This window comes from Saccoglossus kowalevskii, chromosome 18 (assembly GCF_978046115.1).
Source record: "Saccoglossus kowalevskii chromosome 18, keSacKowa6.1, whole genome shotgun sequence".
Lineage (NCBI taxonomy): Eukaryota > Metazoa > Hemichordata > Enteropneusta > Harrimaniidae > Saccoglossus > Saccoglossus kowalevskii.
In genome coordinates, this window is record NC_140658.1 from 22961516 (window position 1) to 22978898 (window position 17383).

Here is a 17383-nt window from a genome sequence, read left to right on the forward strand (position 1 = left end):
TCACGCCACTACACGTCTTCCCCTCGGCTCGGTTATTAAGCATCCTTTTTTGATGATGCCCGGTGGCCGAGGGGAAGACGTGTAGTGGCGTGAAGCTAGGCGATTTGGTGCCGTACGCGAGCGCCGGTTCGAGTCACGCACGCAGTACGTATTTACTATAATTAGACATAGTCTTTACCTTGCCGTTTATTCGGTGTTATTTGCTTTATTTGAGAGATTTGTTTTGTGTGTGTGTTAAACAAATCGCGTGCATTAACCTATTCACGCCTGTGGAGGCGTCGTCTCAAGTGGTAGCCATTTTCGTTTGTGGATTTCTATAACGTCAGTAAGGTACGTAAAAAGGAACTTGTCCAGCACGAACGTTTTATTCATTCTGCCCTATAAATTTACCGACACTGTATATACCTCAGAGACCTGGTGATTTATTCGTGTGGTTGGTTGTTGAAGACAGTGCGTGGACGTCTAGTACAATAGTAGTCGTCGTGCCACGCATGCGCGAGATATATGGGTCTTATATATTGACGCTGCAATTCGGCGTCTTCTACACCGATCTGACGCATATCGCGCAAGGTGTGCTGGGAGTCTGTTTCGAATTTTCGAAAATTTCGAACGTTTGGAAGTCAATCGTCGATTGGCACGTACTTTACGGATATATTAAATCGTTTCAGAGACTTGTTAACTAAATAATGATAAATGAAACTTAGAAAACTTGTAAGAACAAACTGGGCCCAACTTGCGCAAATTGCAATAAGTTTACGCTGCTAGAGTCTGGTTCGGATGGAGTTCTACGCGTAATTTTATTGCGCTCAAAGACGTTCTATTTTCGAACTAGTTGAAACCGGAAATAACGCAACTACTTTTGAACTTCAAACACAAATTTGATTATCGTTATTATGTGTTAGTTTCTGTTGTTTCAAAGATTGAATTATGTATGACAATAATATTTCACTCTATAAACAATGTTTCACTAACATATGTGATTCAAAGGCAACCCAAATTGTAAAAAGCAATATCAAGTTCCGCGTATAAACACTGTTGTAAAGAGGCGGCGGAGCGGAATTTTAGCCAAAATCGGCTAGTAAGGCGTCATATGACACAGGTTTGTGCTGGGACAGCGCTTCCGGTGACGACACAACGGGGTCTTATATAAACAAAGATGACGCCTTTGACTGATACGCAGATCAACGACTACAAACTGAGAGATTACCAGGTATCGAAGGAGTCACCGGCGGTAATTAGTGCAAGTCGTGTCCAGGTCAAACCTCATTCTTGTGATTTCCAATAAAAGAGCGCATTGGATTGTGGGACACAAATGCCGCACATGCGCGCGCGACGACTGCCGCCCTTTAAGTTTCAAACATTTATCTATCTATCTACTCGAAATAAAGGTTATTCTATAAGTATCACATATAAGCAAAGTATCAAGTCTGCCCCATTATCACGTATTATTAATGTTGTAAACTTTGATTGCATAGTACCGGAACATCCAATCACGTTCACTGGTTTAAAGAAACAAAAGATGAAGTAGGAGTCCGCGAGGAACAAATAGCTTTTGATGTTCATGACGATGACGAAGACAATCGCGTCATTCTGATGGAAACTATGTCGATTCAGGTTAGAAAGACAACCTTGGGGGATTCTGGGATATATCGATGTAAAAGCATTGAGAATGGAAGGTAAGCATTTACAATTTAGCTAATTATGTCCGAACGGATTTAGGAAGCACGAGTGCGCGTGCGTCACTCGAATCTAAACCTGTGGTTACTTGTTCACATATGTCCCCAACGCAATGCGGAAATACGTCATTGTCGAGATGCGCTCCCCTATTACAGAACATCCTGCATCCGTCCCTCGTTCGTCTCATTTCCACGATAACATGGCAATTGAAAGGCCCAGACGGTCGCACACAGATGCTATTATTTAATCATACGGGTTAGTACTGCAGGAGCTAACAATGTTGTGTTGGTCTTTTCTAGAATCCATGGTATGTACGATGTAGAAATCAAAGAGGAAGAACCTGATCAAATCAACGAAGTATTCATCGCTGAGGGCGCACTGCCATATGAACCCGAACTCCGTGAGGGAACTGTGCTTTATACCAAGTGGAGTGAATGGAGTCCATGCAGTCGTTGTGGGGAGAAAGGTGAAACGGTTCGAATGGGTACGTGTACAGTGCAATAAAATTGAAGTATTTGTTTGACTCCATAATTTCTAGATAGTGCTGAAAAGTAAACATTAGGTATCCAACATTGTTTTTTTTTCCAATTTCACGATGGCGCACCCTGGGCCAATTAGTATACGGTTAAACATTGGGCGTGAACACTCGGCTACCGCAGTAAATTACCGATGCGTGCGTTTTCACTATTGAATCAACCAACACGTGTTAATACAAACTGTAACGACTGGATGGCGCCCCCAATATGCAATAAATGAACATTCAACAACATATATTCAACAATTATTGCATGTACCAAAACAGACACAGACTTTAGTTCCATAATTAAGTCAATTCCAAGATGAGGCGTTATGAAATAGTAGATCTGTAAACTAACATCTGTGAATTTACGTTTCGACGGATTTCAGACAAATGTATGTATAAATTTATAAGGCGGAGTATATCCAGGATTTGGAAGCTGGAACTGGAAAGTGTACTCTGAAAATGAGGACCGCAGGTCAGACTCGTACACGCCGGATATTGAATATTTGGAGGATATTTTAAGACGCGGTAGACCAAGTTGAACAGTGTGCGGTGAGCTCAACGCCACACAAAGTCCGGGATACCCGGGTCATCTCAAATTTGCGAGGAACTTCACCATTTGTTTAATACATTAGAATAATTGATAAATGCATTATATTTCATCACATAATGTTTATCATATAAATAAATGATAGTGACTGAAGCGTCGGCGTGTTCATAAATTATGAACTAATTTGCGGAAGTGGTTTACTCCGTACATGGCGTGTGCTGACATCTTGGTATCGATTTGAAAGTTGCGCGTCTTCAACATCGCCAGCGTGTGTTCTAATAATGAGTACTATATACGAACTGTATCCAAAATACCAATTTCTAACTATTTTATCAAAATATAATTCCATACAACATACCAGATAGTCGTACACTGTCGACTATCACCCAATTAAACATTAAAATATCAAACCATTTCTTATGACGTAAGAGATTCATGATTTATTACATGCTACTTGATACTTTATAGTGGCCAGACGCCTTGCTGTCGCCGTGAGCTCAAAACTTGTATGGCTTTTAATATGTTCGTACTGCGTCTTCAATTAATATTACAAATTTTCATAATTATCTGATACAAATTTTATAGCCTGCCTCATAATTACGTTGTCGCTTGCGGTGACAATTCAACTTCATTATCAATATAATTCGTTCCCAGGCTACTGTTTTGTCGAAGTATTTCTTCTTGAATATGCCGACGGAGTACCTTGTAAGTCGGATAAGCTGTCACGTGATCAGCTTACCCTTTTCTCTAGTAGGAAAGACGAACGAATGGTGGATGAATGTCATGAATTGTGTGAAAATCAACGTAAGGATTTTTTCCTTTTTTTTCTATATTTATTTTATTTCATATCTACATTTCCTCACTGTATGAATGTCTATGAATCAGTTTCATGTCAGATTTATTAAAAATATTTCGTGGAATTCGTTACATTATGACGTTTGAATGTACGATTGTTTTGATGCAATACAGTGAAATTCGTGATTTTAGCATTTAGAAATTAATTATTTATGCTTTCTCATATTTTTGTTTACAGTGGATATCACTACCATCGCCATGGGTAAGTAAACACGTCATTCCATTGGTATATTTTCACGGAAAACTGCACACATATTTATAGCTGGTAAATCAAATGCCAGTACGGTTATTCGGACGATACATTTGGGTTTACTAGTATTTGTACCTGTTTAAGTTTAAATTGATGCAAAACATAGAGGTGTTAATTTTGTACTCAATGGCTAAGAAGTGACAGTGATAAAATCGGCAACTGACACTTACACAGTAAACTAATCGAGTCAGCTGTTAGCTGCGCCTTTACAGGTAACTTAAAGGGCGGCAGTCGATGTGCCGCGTCCTGTTCAATGTGGGACTCATAGCGACGTGTACAACGCGTGTACAATACATTGTTTATTTACATGAAATTCGAACGCGCGACGACCACCGCGCTTTGATATAATCAATTGGACAAGACAACATATAAATTGGTGTGAAAAAGACCAAAATTACACGGCAAGGTGAATACTACGTTAAATTAAAGCGGGAGAGTCGTAACCTACGCATGAGTCAGGTGGCCATTGCGTGTCATTGTTTACAAACAAGCGTTTACCCATGAGCCTTTGCGTTCTTAGCGCGTGTTGTTATCATCGCTTGGAACTCAATTCCCGTGCGTGCGCAGGTGACGACCCTCCCACTTTAACATGTACCGCGTGCGTGACTGGACGCTCACACACGGCATCACGTCGCGTCTTGGATAACTAATGGATTGTTGTGATAATGTAGCAGATAAAGTACGCAGTGTGCACTATTTAGGCTAGGGCTAATAACGACACTGTGCAATTCATTATTACGCAATGAATGTATAGCGGAGAGAGACATGCAAGTGTAAAGATGACTAATATTTGTTATATATATTAATCTCTAGAAACACTGATGACAAGGACTGTGAGGCGAAATGTTGGAGATAGGGTTAAATTGGAATGTCCAGGGTAAGTTGTGGAAGGTCATTGTATATTTTGTCAATCGATAAAATTTATCTCAGTGCGATTTAAATCCTAAGTTCACCATGACGTACGAAACAGAATGCTATAACCCATGTTCTTCAACTCAGGGCGAATGTTGACACTGCGATCACGTGGATGAATGGAACCATTCAGCTGAGGGCCTTTGACCTACATCGTATTGGTGGCCGAGTTCGTATCGACGTTCTGAACATATTGCATATTCGTGACCTCGTGACATACGACAGTGAGACTTACACCTGCTATCATGACAGGGAAAAGGCGGCAGAATTCAAACTTGTTGGTAAGTGACATTACGTGGACAGAAATTGAAAATGAGCGTGTGTTAAATGACGTCACTGAAAATTACGTCATGTGATTAATCATTCATAAAGACGTTCGATTCCGGGAACAAAATGAGTAAACAAAAATTAAACACACTAGAATAAAGACTTTCCGTTTTCATTACATTATGAATTCTTTTAATTAAAAAACAAACAAACTGCAAAACACTGATTTTTGCAACATGGTACCGTGGTGCGCGTCTTAGCAACGTATAACGTTAAGTTATGTAGCTCCGCACGAGAATACAGTAAATATCGGTGAATTAATCGCATTTATCTTTCACGCTCGTACTCCAGATGCCGGCTCTAAACAGATTCAACTGAAAAGACCAATGTAGGGTCATTCGTGCCCAATTAATTAAATAATAATATTTTTTAACTATGTTGTTGTTGTCTTTTCAGTGACTACACCGTTCCTCAAGAAAGGTAAGATTTTATTTCGTAAAACACATAAAGAATAGCGTGCGCCGTCAACTCAGTTTTTGACTTTTGTTCGATTTTTTTCTGTCATTGGAGTGAATTAAGGGAACTCAACGACAATGCCGACCATTGAAACAACACACCTAGATTAAAATCATTTTAACTTATTTTGTGTTCTCTAATTTTTCTTAGGTTCATGGCAGTACTTTGCATATCTATTTGCATATTTCATAGTACTGACAACCATTTTCATCGTTGTCATGGTGGTGAGACACCATCGAATGATGCGAACAAGATTCAAATAACCTTATATCTAAAATATGAGTAAATGATTTCTGTCAATATAAATCATGTAAACATGCAATGTCACCTGCCACCCAATAAAATAAACGCTTTTAACATTCCCATTGTTTACTCGAGTACTAATATACGAGGGGCGTTCAATAAGTAATGCCCTGACCCATTTCCCATAGCAGGAGATTAATGAAACTTGTCACAGTTATTAGTCTTTCTCTACACAGAAACCACTCAGAGTTATGCATTTCTCCCATTGTTTGATGCAGCTCTCGACACCGTTTTTGTAGAACACACAGTTTCATCTTGTGTAATCAGTCTTGGCACATCACCAAATTCATCCTCGAGCACTTGACGCGTTCTTGCTTCTGGAAAGCTGTGAGAAACCTGGGAATCCATCTGGCAGACACCTTATGCATATGCAAATAGTCATGAATGATAGTTTCCACAGACCCTAATCTTGACCTCTTGGGCTATTTGGCGAACAGTAATGCGTCGATCTTCCAGAATGGCTGCCTCAACTTGACGGACAGATGCCTCATCAATGGCAGAAGAGGGACGACCAGGTCTGGAAGCTGTTCCCACAGACTTCCGGCCATGTTTGAATTCACGATGCCAGCGTTTTATAAGGTCATAGGCTGGGGCATCATCATCATAAGTTTCTTTCATTTCATCAAAAGTCTCCTTTGGTGTGCGACCGTTCAAATACAAAAAACGGATCACTGCGCGACACTCAACTGGCTCCATTTCACATCTGACCCAGTTCGAACACCTGTAAATCATCAACTACAATTAGTTCAGAACTGTTTTTTGCAAAATAACCCATAGAGATGTAAATCATTACACACGCAAAATTTCATCTAGATCAGACAACTGGAAGTGGGTCAGGGGCATTACTTATTGAACGCCCCTCGTATTACTTTATTATAACTAATATAAGTGATCAAGGACAACCAAAAGACGCACTTCACTGTAACCCAATAGAATTGTCCCGCAATACCCAAATGTCTCACAGATGCTTCTAGGTCAGTGATTTAACCGCTCCTTGTGATTAAACTACTGGTCTTGAGTTTGAATTTTATGAGGGGTGCGCTTGATTGAGAACATTCATTTGATAATTGACAAAACATTCAATGTTGAATGTTGATATTTGGTTGGGAAATTACAGAGACCACTCAAGACAACACATTGACTATTGAATTTCCCATGGTACCACAGTGACTGCAAACTGTCTCCTTAGCTCAGTGGTTAGAGTGGGGTTACCAGTAGGATGCCTACACAGCCAGCAAACGTCAATCCATATATGTACATATGCAACAGAATTATAATTTAAAAGTATGGAAAATATTTTATTCACTCTTTGGGGAGCCGCTGATAGACATGTTTGACTAAGCCAGCAACTTCAAACTCACTCAATATGTGACATACCATACCTGGGTTCTGAATAATGCATATGGTAAAACGGGAGGGTCGTTACATGGGCACGCGCGGGAATTGAGTCCCAAGCGACGATAACAACACACGCTAAAAACGCAAAGGCAGGTAGATGCTTGTTTGTAAACAATGACACGCTATGGCAATCTGACGCATGCGTAGGTTACGACTCCCCGATTTAAGGATGTAATGTCACTATTGAGAGCGAATTTGCACGTGTATGCGTTCCCAACATTCTTAGTGATTCACACAGTAGTTCACATAGCGGCTACACCCAGTGTTATAAAAATGCGGTAATTCAGACTGGCCAGTGAGTTCCTTAGTCCAGTGGCAGACCCCATAACCCAAAACAGCAGTCTGGAATATATATGTGCAGGTTACTCAACTTTAGAATGTCGATAACCAGAATCTTAATGATACGTCATTAGCATCATTGAAGGTTTTATGTATTCAAGATGGTCGCAAAGATGGCGACAAAAATATAAATATTTCTTCAAGTCCCAGAGGGGCTACTCCTACAGTTAATATGTTTAATCTAGTACACGAACTTCTGAGCTAAAGAGGCGGCTTGCAGCCTTGAAGATACCGTGTAGGAGTTGCCCCTAAGAAATTTGAAGTCATGGTTCCTGTCTTAACCACAGAGCTAAGGAGGCGGCTTGCATTGCAAATTGAGTCATATCAATGCGCCTGTCTTGATAAGTTTGAGTTACACACTCATTACACATAAACATGCAACATTGACTGGTATGTCAATCATGAAATATTAAGTCGAGCGGAAGCCTCATATGAAAGTCGAACCACTGAGTTAAGGAGTCGGATTGCACTCCTCAAGAAGCCATTGGTAATCAAAATGAATCAAACTAATACGCTTGTATTGAGTGGTTACAGGAGCAGTAGCCCATGTGAAAGTAAGAAAGTAAATTGAGTCATATAATTCGCTTGTCTTGACGGATTTCAGTAACTCACTCATCGCCCATAAACATACAACATTGACTGGTTTGTTCATCCAAGATGGAAAATTAGCTGTAGGAGTTGCCCTTATGAAATTCGAACTCATGGCCCCCCGCTATAACCACAGAGCTAAGGAGGCGGCTTGCAGCCTTGAAGATACCGTGTAGGAGTTGCCCCTAAGAAATTCGAAGTAATGGCTTCTGTCTTAACCACAGAGCTAAGGAGGCGGCTTGCATTGCAAATTGAGTCATATCAATGCGCCTGTCCTGATAAGTTTGAGTTACACACTCATTAAACATAAACATGTCAAACATTTAAAATTCTCTCTAGCGGAAGCCCCTCATGAGATTCGAACTCATGACACCTGGTTTACAAGACCAGTGTTCTAACCACTGAGCTAAGGAGGCTAGTTGGACTCTTCAACATTCGTACGAAATTAAAATGAGTCACATTAATATGCTTGTATTGAGTGGTTTCAGTGGTTTTCAGACCGCAATTAACTGGAGTTGCCTCAATGAAAGTGAGAAATTGAGTTGAGTCAAAAAATTCGCTTGTCTTGATTGGTTTCAGTAACTCACTCATAGCCCATAAACATACAACATTGACTGGTTTGTTCATCCAAGATGTAAAATTAGCTGTAGGAGTTGCCCTTATGAAATTCGAACTCATGGCCCCCCGCTATAACCACGGAGCTAAGGAGGCGGCTTGCAGCCTTGAAGATACCGTGTAGGAGTTGCCCCTAAGAAATTCGAAGTAATGGCTTCTGTCTTAACCACAGAGCTAAGGAGGCGGCTTGCATTGCAAATTGAGTCATATCAATGCGCCTGTCCTGATAAGTTTGAGTTACACACTCATTAAACATAAACATGTCAAACATTTAAAATTCTCTCTAGCGGAAGCCCCTCATGAGATTCGAACTCATGACACCTGGTTTACAAGACCAGTGTTCTAACCACTGAGCTAAGGAGGCTAGTTGGACTCTTCAACATTCGTACGAAATTAAAATGAGTCACATTAATATGCTTGTATTGAGTGGTTTCAGTGGTTTTCAGACCGCAATTAACTGTAGGAGTTGCCTCAATGAAAGTGAGAAATTGAGTTGAGTCAAAAAATTCGCTTGTCTTGATTGGTTTCAGTAACTCACTCATCGCCATAAATATACAACATTGACTGGTTTGTTCATCAAAGATGCAAAATTAGCTGTAGGAGTTGCCCTTATAAAATTCGAACTCATGGCCCCCGCTATAACTACGGAGCTAAGGAGGCGGCTTGCAGCCTTGATGATACCGTGTAGGAGTTGCCCCTGAGAAATTCGAAGTCATGGCTTCTATCTTAACCACAGAGCTAAGGAGGCGGCTTGCATTGCAAATTGAGTCATATCAATGCGCCTGTCTGGATAAGTTTGACTTACACACTCATAACACATAAACATGCAACATTGACTGGTATGTCAAACATTAAAAATTCTCTCTAGTGGCAACCCCCTATGAGATTCGAACTCAAGACCCCTGGTTTACAAGACCAGTGCTCTAACCACTGAGCTTAGGAGGCTAGTTGAACTCTTCAACATTCGTACGAAATTAAAATGATTCACATTAATATGCTTGTATTGAGTGGTTTCAGTGGTTTTCAGACCGCAATTAACTGAAGGAGTTGCCTCAATGAAAGTGAGAAATTGAGTTGAGTCAAAAAATTCGCTTGTCTTGATTGGTTTCAGTAACTCACTCATCGCCCATAAACATACAACATTGACTGGTTTGTTCATCCAAGATGGGAAATTAGCTGTAGGAGTTGCCCTTATGAAATTCGAACTCATGGCCCCGCTATAACCACAGAGCTACGGAGGCGGCTTGTAGCCTAGAAGATACCGTGTAGGAGTTGCCCCTAAGAAATTCGAAGTAATGGCTTCTGTCTTAACCACAGAGCTAAGGAGGCGGCTTGCATTGCAAATTGAGTCATATCAATGCGCCTGTCTTGATAAGTTTGAGTTACACACTCATTACACATAAACATGCAACATTGACTGGTATGTCAAACATTAAAAAATCTCTCTAGTGGAAGCCCCCTATGAGATTCGAACTCATGACCCCTGGTTTACAAGACCAGTGCTCTAACCACTGAGCTAAGGAGGCTAGTTGGACTCTTCAACATTCGTACGAAATTAAAATGAGTCACATTAATATGCTTGTATTGAGTGGTTTCAGTGGTTTTCAGACCGCAATTAACTGTTGGAGTTGTCTCAATGAAAGTGAGAAATTGAGTTGAGTCAAAAAATTCGCTTGTCTTGATTGGTTTCAGTAACTCACTCATCGCCCATAAACATACAACATTGACTGGTTTGTTCATCCAAGATGGAAAATTAGCTGTAGGAGTTGCCCTTATGAAATTCGAACTCATGGCCCCGCTATAACCACGGAGCTAAGGAGGCAGCTTGTAGCCTTGAAGATACCGTGTAGGAGTTGCCCCTAAGAAATTCGAAGTAATGGCTTTTGTCTGAACCACAGAGCTAAGGAGGCGGCTTGCATTGCAAATTGACTCATATCAATGCGCCTGTCTTGATAAGTTTGAGTTACACACTCATTACACATAAACATGCAACATTGACTGGTATGTCAAACATTAAAAATTCTCTCTAGTGGAAGCCCCCTATGAGATTCGAACTCATGACCCCTGGTTTACAAGACCAGTGCTCTAACCACTGAGCTAAGGAGGCTAGTTGGACTCTTCAACATTCGTACGAAATTAAAATGAGTCACATTAATATGCTTGTATTGAGTGGTTTCAGTGGTTTTTAGACCGCAATTAACTGTAGGAGTTGCCCCAATGAAATTGAGTTGAGTCAAAAAATTCGCTTGTCTTGATTGGTTTCAGTAACTCATTCATCGCCCATAAACATACAACATTGACTGGTTTGTTCATCCAAGATGGGGAAATTATCTGTAGTAGTTGCCCTTATGAAATTCGAACTCATGGCCCCACTATAACCACGGAGCTAAGGAGGCGGCTTGCAGCCTTCAAGCTACCGTGTAAGAGTTGCCCCTAAGAAATTTGAAGTAATGTCTTCTGTCTTAACCACAGAGCTAAGGAGGCGGCTTGCATTGCAAATTGACTCATATCAATGCGCCTGTCTTGATAAGTTTGAATTACTCACTCATTACACATAAACATGCAACATTGACTGGTATGTCAAACATTAGAAATTCTCTCTAGTGGAAGCTCCCTATGAGATTCGAACTCATGACCCCTGGTTTACAAGACCAGTGCTCTAACCACTGAGCTAAGGAGGCTATTTGGACTCTAATATTCGTACGAAATTAAAATGAGTCACATTAATATGCTTGTATTGAGTGGTTTCAGTGGTTTTCAGACCGCAATTAACTGTAGGAGTTGCCTCAATGAAAGTGAGAAATTGAGTTGAGTCAAAAAATTCGCTTGTCTTGATTGGTTTCAGTAACTCACTCATCGCCCATAAACATACAACATTGACTGGTTTGTTCATCCAAGATGGAAAATTAGCTGTAGGAGTTGCCCTTATGAAATTCGAACTCATGGCCCCGCTATAACCACGGAGCTAAGGAGGCAGCTTGTAGCCTTGAAGATACCGTGTAGGAGTTGCCCCTAAGAAATTCGAAGTAATGGCTTTTGTCTGAACCACAGAGCTAAGGAGGCGGCTTGCATTGCAAATTGACTCATATCAATGCGCCTGTCTTGATAAGTTTGAGTTACACACTCATTACACATAAACATGCAACATTGACTGGTATGTCAAACATTAAAAATTCTCTCTAGTGGAAGCCCCCTATGAGATTCGAACTCATGACCCCTGGTTTACAAGACCAGTGCTCTAACCACTGAGCTAAGGAGGCTAGTTGGACTCTTCAACATTCGTACGAAATTAAAATGAGTCACATTAATATGCTTGTATTGAGTGGTTTCAGTGGTTTTTAGACCGCAATTAACTGTAGGAGTTGCCCCAATGAAATTGAGTTGAGTCAAAAAATTCGCTTGTCTTGATTGGTTTCAGTAACTCATTCATCGCCCATAAACATACAACATTAACTGGTTTGTTCATCCAAGATGGGGAAATTATCTGTAGTAGTTGCCCTTATGAAATTCGAACTCATGGCCCCACTATAACCACGGAGCTAAGGAGGCGGCTTGCAGCCTTGAAGATACCGTGTAGGAGTTGCCCCTAAGAAATTCGAAGTAATGGCTTCTGTCTTAACCACAGAGCTAAGGAGGCGGCTTGCATTGCAAATTGAGTCATATCAATGCGCCTGTCCTGATAAGTTTGAGTTACACACTCATTAAACATAAACATGTCAAACATTTAAAATTCTCTCTAGCGGAAGCCCCTCATGAGATTCGAACTCATGACACCTGGTTTACAAGACCAGTGTTCTAACCACTGAGCTAAGGAGGCTAGTTGGACTCTTCAACATTCGTACGAAATTAAAATGAGTCACATTAATATGCTTGTATTGAGTGGTTTCAGTGGTTTTCAGACCGCAATTAACTGGAGTTGCCTCAATGAAAGTGAGAAATTGAGTTGAGTCAAAAAATTCGCTTGTCTTGATTGGTTTCAGTAACTCACTCATAGCCCATAAACATACAACATTGACTGGTTTGTTCATCCAAGATGGAAAATTAGCTGTAGGAGTTGCCCTTATGAAATTCGAACTCATGGCCCCCCGCTATAACCACGGAGCTAAGGAGGCGGCTTGCAGCCTTGAAGATACCGTGTAGGAGTTGCCCCTAAGAAATTCGAAGTAATGGCTTCTGTCTTAACCACAGAGCTAAGGAGGCGGCTTGCATTGCAAATTGAGTCATATCAATGCGCCTGTCCTGATAAGTTTGAGTTACACACTCATTAAACATAAACATGTCAAACATTTAAAATTCTCTCTAGCGGAAGCCCCTCATGAGATTCGAACTCATGACACCTGGTTTACAAGACCAGTGTTCTAACCACTGAGCTAAGGAGGCTAGTTGGACTCTTCAACATTCGTACGAAATTAAAATGAGTCACATTAATATGCTTGTATTGAGTGGTTTCAGTGGTTTTCAGACCGCAATTAACTGTAGGAGTTGCCTCAATGAAAGTGAGAAATTGAGTTGAGTCAAAAAATTCGCTTGTCTTGATTGGTTTCAGTAACTCACTCATCGCCATAAATATACAACATTGACTGGTTTGTTCATCAAAGATGCAAAATTAGCTGTAGGAGTTGCCCTTATAAAATTCGAACTCATGGCCCCCGCTATAACTACGGAGCTAAGGAGGCGGCTTGCAGCCTTGATGATACCGTGTAGGAGTTGCCCCTGAGAAATTCGAAGTCATGGCTTCTATCTTAACCACAGAGCTAAGGAGGCGGCTTGCATTGCAAATTGAGTCATATCAATGCGCCTGTCTGGATAAGTTTGACTTACACACTCATAACACATAAACATGCAACATTGACTGGTATGTCAAACATTAAAAATTCTCTCTAGTGGCAACCCCCTATGAGATTCGAACTCAAGACCCCTGGTTTACAAGACCAGTGCTCTAACCACTGAGCTTAGGAGGCTAGTTGAACTCTTCAACATTCGTACGAAATTAAAATGATTCACATTAATATGCTTGTATTGAGTGGTTTCAGTGGTTTTCAGACCGCAATTAACTGAAGGAGTTGCCTCAATGAAAGTGAGAAATTGAGTTGAGTCAAAAAATTCGCTTGTCTTGATTGGTTTCAGTAACTCACTCATCGCCCATAAACATACAACATTGACTGGTTTGTTCATCCAAGATGGGAAATTAGCTGTAGGAGTTGCCCTTATGAAATTCGAACTCATGGCCCCGCTATAACCACAGAGCTACGGAGGCGGCTTGTAGCCTAGAAGATACCGTGTAGGAGTTGCCCCTAAGAAATTCGAAGTAATGGCTTCTGTCTTAACCACAGAGCTAAGGAGGCGGCTTGCATTGCAAATTGAGTCATATCAATGCGCCTGTCTTGATAAGTTTGAGTTACACACTCATTACACATAAACATGCAACATTGACTGGTATGTCAAACATTAAAAAATCTCTCTAGTGGAAGCCCCCTATGAGATTCGAACTCATGACCCCTGGTTTACAAGACCAGTGCTCTAACCACTGAGCTAAGGAGGCTAGTTGGACTCTTCAACATTCGTACGAAATTAAAATGAGTCACATTAATATGCTTGTATTGAGTGGTTTCAGTGGTTTTCAGACCGCAATTAACTGTTGGAGTTGTCTCAATGAAAGTGAGAAATTGAGTTGAGTCAAAAAATTCGCTTGTCTTGATTGGTTTCAGTAACTCACTCATCGCCCATAAACATACAACATTGACTGGTTTGTTCATCCAAGATGGAAAATTAGCTGTAGGAGTTGCCCTTATGAAATTCGAACTCATGGCCCCGCTATAACCACGGAGCTAAGGAGGCAGCTTGTAGCCTTGAAGATACCGTGTAGGAGTTGCCCCTAAGAAATTCGAAGTAATGGCTTTTGTCTGAACCACAGAGCTAAGGAGGCGGCTTGCATTGCAAATTGACTCATATCAATGCGCCTGTCTTGATAAGTTTGAGTTACACACTCATTACACATAAACATGCAACATTGACTGGTATGTCAAACATTAAAAATTCTCTCTAGTGGAAGCCCCCTATGAGATTCGAACTCATGACCCCTGGTTTACAAGACCAGTGCTCTAACCACTGAGCTAAGGAGGCTAGTTGGACTCTTCAACATTCGTACGAAATTAAAATGAGTCACATTAATATGCTTGTATTGAGTGGTTTCAGTGGTTTTTAGACCGCAATTAACTGTAGGAGTTGCCCCAATGAAATTGAGTTGAGTCAAAAAATTCGCTTGTCTTGATTGGTTTCAGTAACTCATTCATCGCCCATAAACATACAACATTAACTGGTTTGTTCATCCAAGATGGGGAAATTATCTGTAGTAGTTGCCCTTATGAAATTCGAACTCATGGCCCCACTATAACCACGGAGCTAAGGAGGCGGCTTGCAGCCTTGAAGATACCGTGTAGGAGTTGCCCCTAAGAAATTCGAAGTAATGGCTTCTGTCTTAACCACAGAGCTAAGGAGGCGGCTTGCATTGCAAATTGAGTCATATCAATGCGCCTGTCCTGATAAGTTTGAGTTACACACTCATTAAACATAAACATGTCAAACATTTAAAATTCTCTCTAGCGGAAGCCCCTCATGAGATTCGAACTCATGACACCTGGTTTACAAGACCAGTGTTCTAACCACTGAGCTAAGGAGGCTAGTTGGACTCTTCAACATTCGTACGAAATTAAAATGAGTCACATTAATATGCTTGTATTGAGTGGTTTCAGTGGTTTTCAGACCGCAATTAACTGGAGTTGCCTCAATGAAAGTGAGAAATTGAGTTGAGTCAAAAAATTCGCTTGTCTTGATTGGTTTCAGTAACTCACTCATAGCCCATAAACATACAACATTGACTGGTTTGTTCATCCAAGATGGAAAATTAGCTGTAGGAGTTGCCCTTATGAAATTCGAACTCATGGCCCCCCGCTATAACCACGGAGCTAAGGAGGCGGCTTGCAGCCTTGAAGATACCGTGTAGGAGTTGCCCCTAAGAAATTCGAAGTAATGGCTTCTGTCTTAACCACAGAGCTAAGGAGGCGGCTTGCATTGCAAATTGAGTCATATCAATGCGCCTGTCCTGATAAGTTTGAGTTACACACTCATTAAACATAAACATGTCAAACATTTAAAATTCTCTCTAGCGGAAGCCCCTCATGAGATTCGAACTCATGACACCTGGTTTACAAGACCAGTGTTCTAACCACTGAGCTAAGGAGGCTAGTTGGACTCTTCAACATTCGTACGAAATTAAAATGAGTCACATTAATATGCTTGTATTGAGTGGTTTCAGTGGTTTTCAGACCGCAATTAACTGTAGGAGTTGCCTCAATGAAAGTGAGAAATTGAGTTGAGTCAAAAAATTCGCTTGTCTTGATTGGTTTCAGTAACTCACTCATCGCCATAAATATACAACATTGACTGGTTTGTTCATCAAAGATGCAAAATTAGCTGTAGGAGTTGCCCTTATAAAATTCGAACTCATGGCCCCCGCTATAACTACGGAGCTAAGGAGGCGGCTTGCAGCCTTGATGATACCGTGTAGGAGTTGCCCCTGAGAAATTCGAAGTCATGGCTTCTATCTTAACCACAGAGCTAAGGAGGCGGCTTGCATTGCAAATTGAGTCATATCAATGCGCCTGTCTGGATAAGTTTGACTTACACACTCATAACACATAAACATGCAACATTGACTGGTATGTCAAACATTAAAAATTCTCTCTAGTGGCAACCCCCTATGAGATTCGAACTCAAGACCCCTGGTTTACAAGACCAGTGCTCTAACCACTGAGCTTAGGAGGCTAGTTGAACTCTTCAACATTCGTACGAAATTAAAATGATTCACATTAATATGCTTGTATTGAGTGGTTTCAGTGGTTTTCAGACCGCAATTAACTGAAGGAGTTGCCTCAATGAAAGTGAGAAATTGAGTTGAGTCAAAAAATTCGCTTGTCTTGATTGGTTTCAGTAACTCACTCATCGCCCATAAACATACAACATTGACTGGTTTGTTCATCCAAGATGGGAAATTAGCTGTAGGAGTTGCCCTTATGAAATTCGAACTCATGGCCCCGCTATAACCACAGAGCTACGGAGGCGGCTTGTAGCCTAGAAGATACCGTGTAGGAGTTGCCCCTAAGAAATTCGAAGTAATGGCTTCTGTCTTAACCACAGAGCTAAGGAGGCGGCTTGCATTGCAAATTGAGTCATATCAATGCGCCTGTCTTGATAAGTTTGAGTTACACACTCATTACACATAAACATGCAACATTGACTGGTATGTCAAACATTAAAAAATCTCTCTAGTGGAAGCCCCCTATGAGATTCGAACTCATGACCCCTGGTTTACAAGACCAGTGCTCTAACCACTGAGCTAAGGAGGCTAGTTGGACTCTTCAACATTCGTACGAAATTAAAATGAGTCACATTAATATGCTTGTATTGAGTGGTTTCAGTGGTTTTCAGACCGCAATTAACTGTTGGAGTTGTCTCAATGAAAGTGAGAAATTGAGTTGAGTCAAAAAATTCGCTTGTCTTGATTGGTTTCAGTAACTCACTCATCGCCCATAAA

The 17383-nt window shown here is 40.9% G+C and overlaps 1 protein-coding gene and 7 non-coding genes across 8 annotated transcripts; 1 reads left to right on the forward strand and 7 right to left on the reverse strand.

Moving 5' to 3' along the window:
- Positions 1-2119: 2119 nt before the first annotated feature.
- LOC102804253 (uncharacterized) lies at positions 2120-5908 on the forward strand. The gene is made up of 7 exons (XM_006818439.3): positions 2120-2161; positions 3402-3551; positions 3781-3804; positions 4666-4729; positions 4852-5045; positions 5488-5511; positions 5698-5908. The coding sequence occupies exons 1-7, from the start codon at positions 2158-2160 to the stop codon at positions 5808-5810; spliced, it is 573 nt and encodes a 190-aa protein (XP_006818502.2). The 5' UTR covers positions 2120-2157; the 3' UTR covers positions 5811-5908.
- A 4335-nt stretch (positions 5909-10243) lies between these two features.
- Positions 10244-10316, reverse strand: TRNAT-UGU (transfer RNA threonine (anticodon UGU)). Its single transcript has one exon. It is a non-coding gene; the product is annotated as a tRNA-Thr (tRNA).
- A 508-nt stretch (positions 10317-10824) lies between these two features.
- On the reverse strand, positions 10825-10897 carry TRNAT-UGU (transfer RNA threonine (anticodon UGU)). The gene has a single exon. It is a non-coding gene; the product is annotated as a tRNA-Thr (tRNA).
- A 501-nt stretch (positions 10898-11398) lies between these two features.
- TRNAT-UGU (transfer RNA threonine (anticodon UGU)) lies at positions 11399-11471 on the reverse strand. The gene has a single exon. It is a non-coding gene; the product is annotated as a tRNA-Thr (tRNA).
- A 506-nt stretch (positions 11472-11977) lies between these two features.
- TRNAT-UGU (transfer RNA threonine (anticodon UGU)) lies at positions 11978-12050 on the reverse strand. Its single transcript has one exon. It is a non-coding gene; the product is annotated as a tRNA-Thr (tRNA).
- Positions 12051-14259: 2209 nt separating this feature from the next.
- TRNAT-UGU (transfer RNA threonine (anticodon UGU)) lies at positions 14260-14332 on the reverse strand. The gene has a single exon. It is a non-coding gene; the product is annotated as a tRNA-Thr (tRNA).
- A 508-nt stretch (positions 14333-14840) lies between these two features.
- TRNAT-UGU (transfer RNA threonine (anticodon UGU)) lies at positions 14841-14913 on the reverse strand. Its single transcript has one exon. It is a non-coding gene; the product is annotated as a tRNA-Thr (tRNA).
- Positions 14914-17122: 2209 nt separating this feature from the next.
- TRNAT-UGU (transfer RNA threonine (anticodon UGU)) lies at positions 17123-17195 on the reverse strand. Its single transcript has one exon. It is a non-coding gene; the product is annotated as a tRNA-Thr (tRNA).
- Positions 17196-17383: the final 188 nt, after the last annotated feature.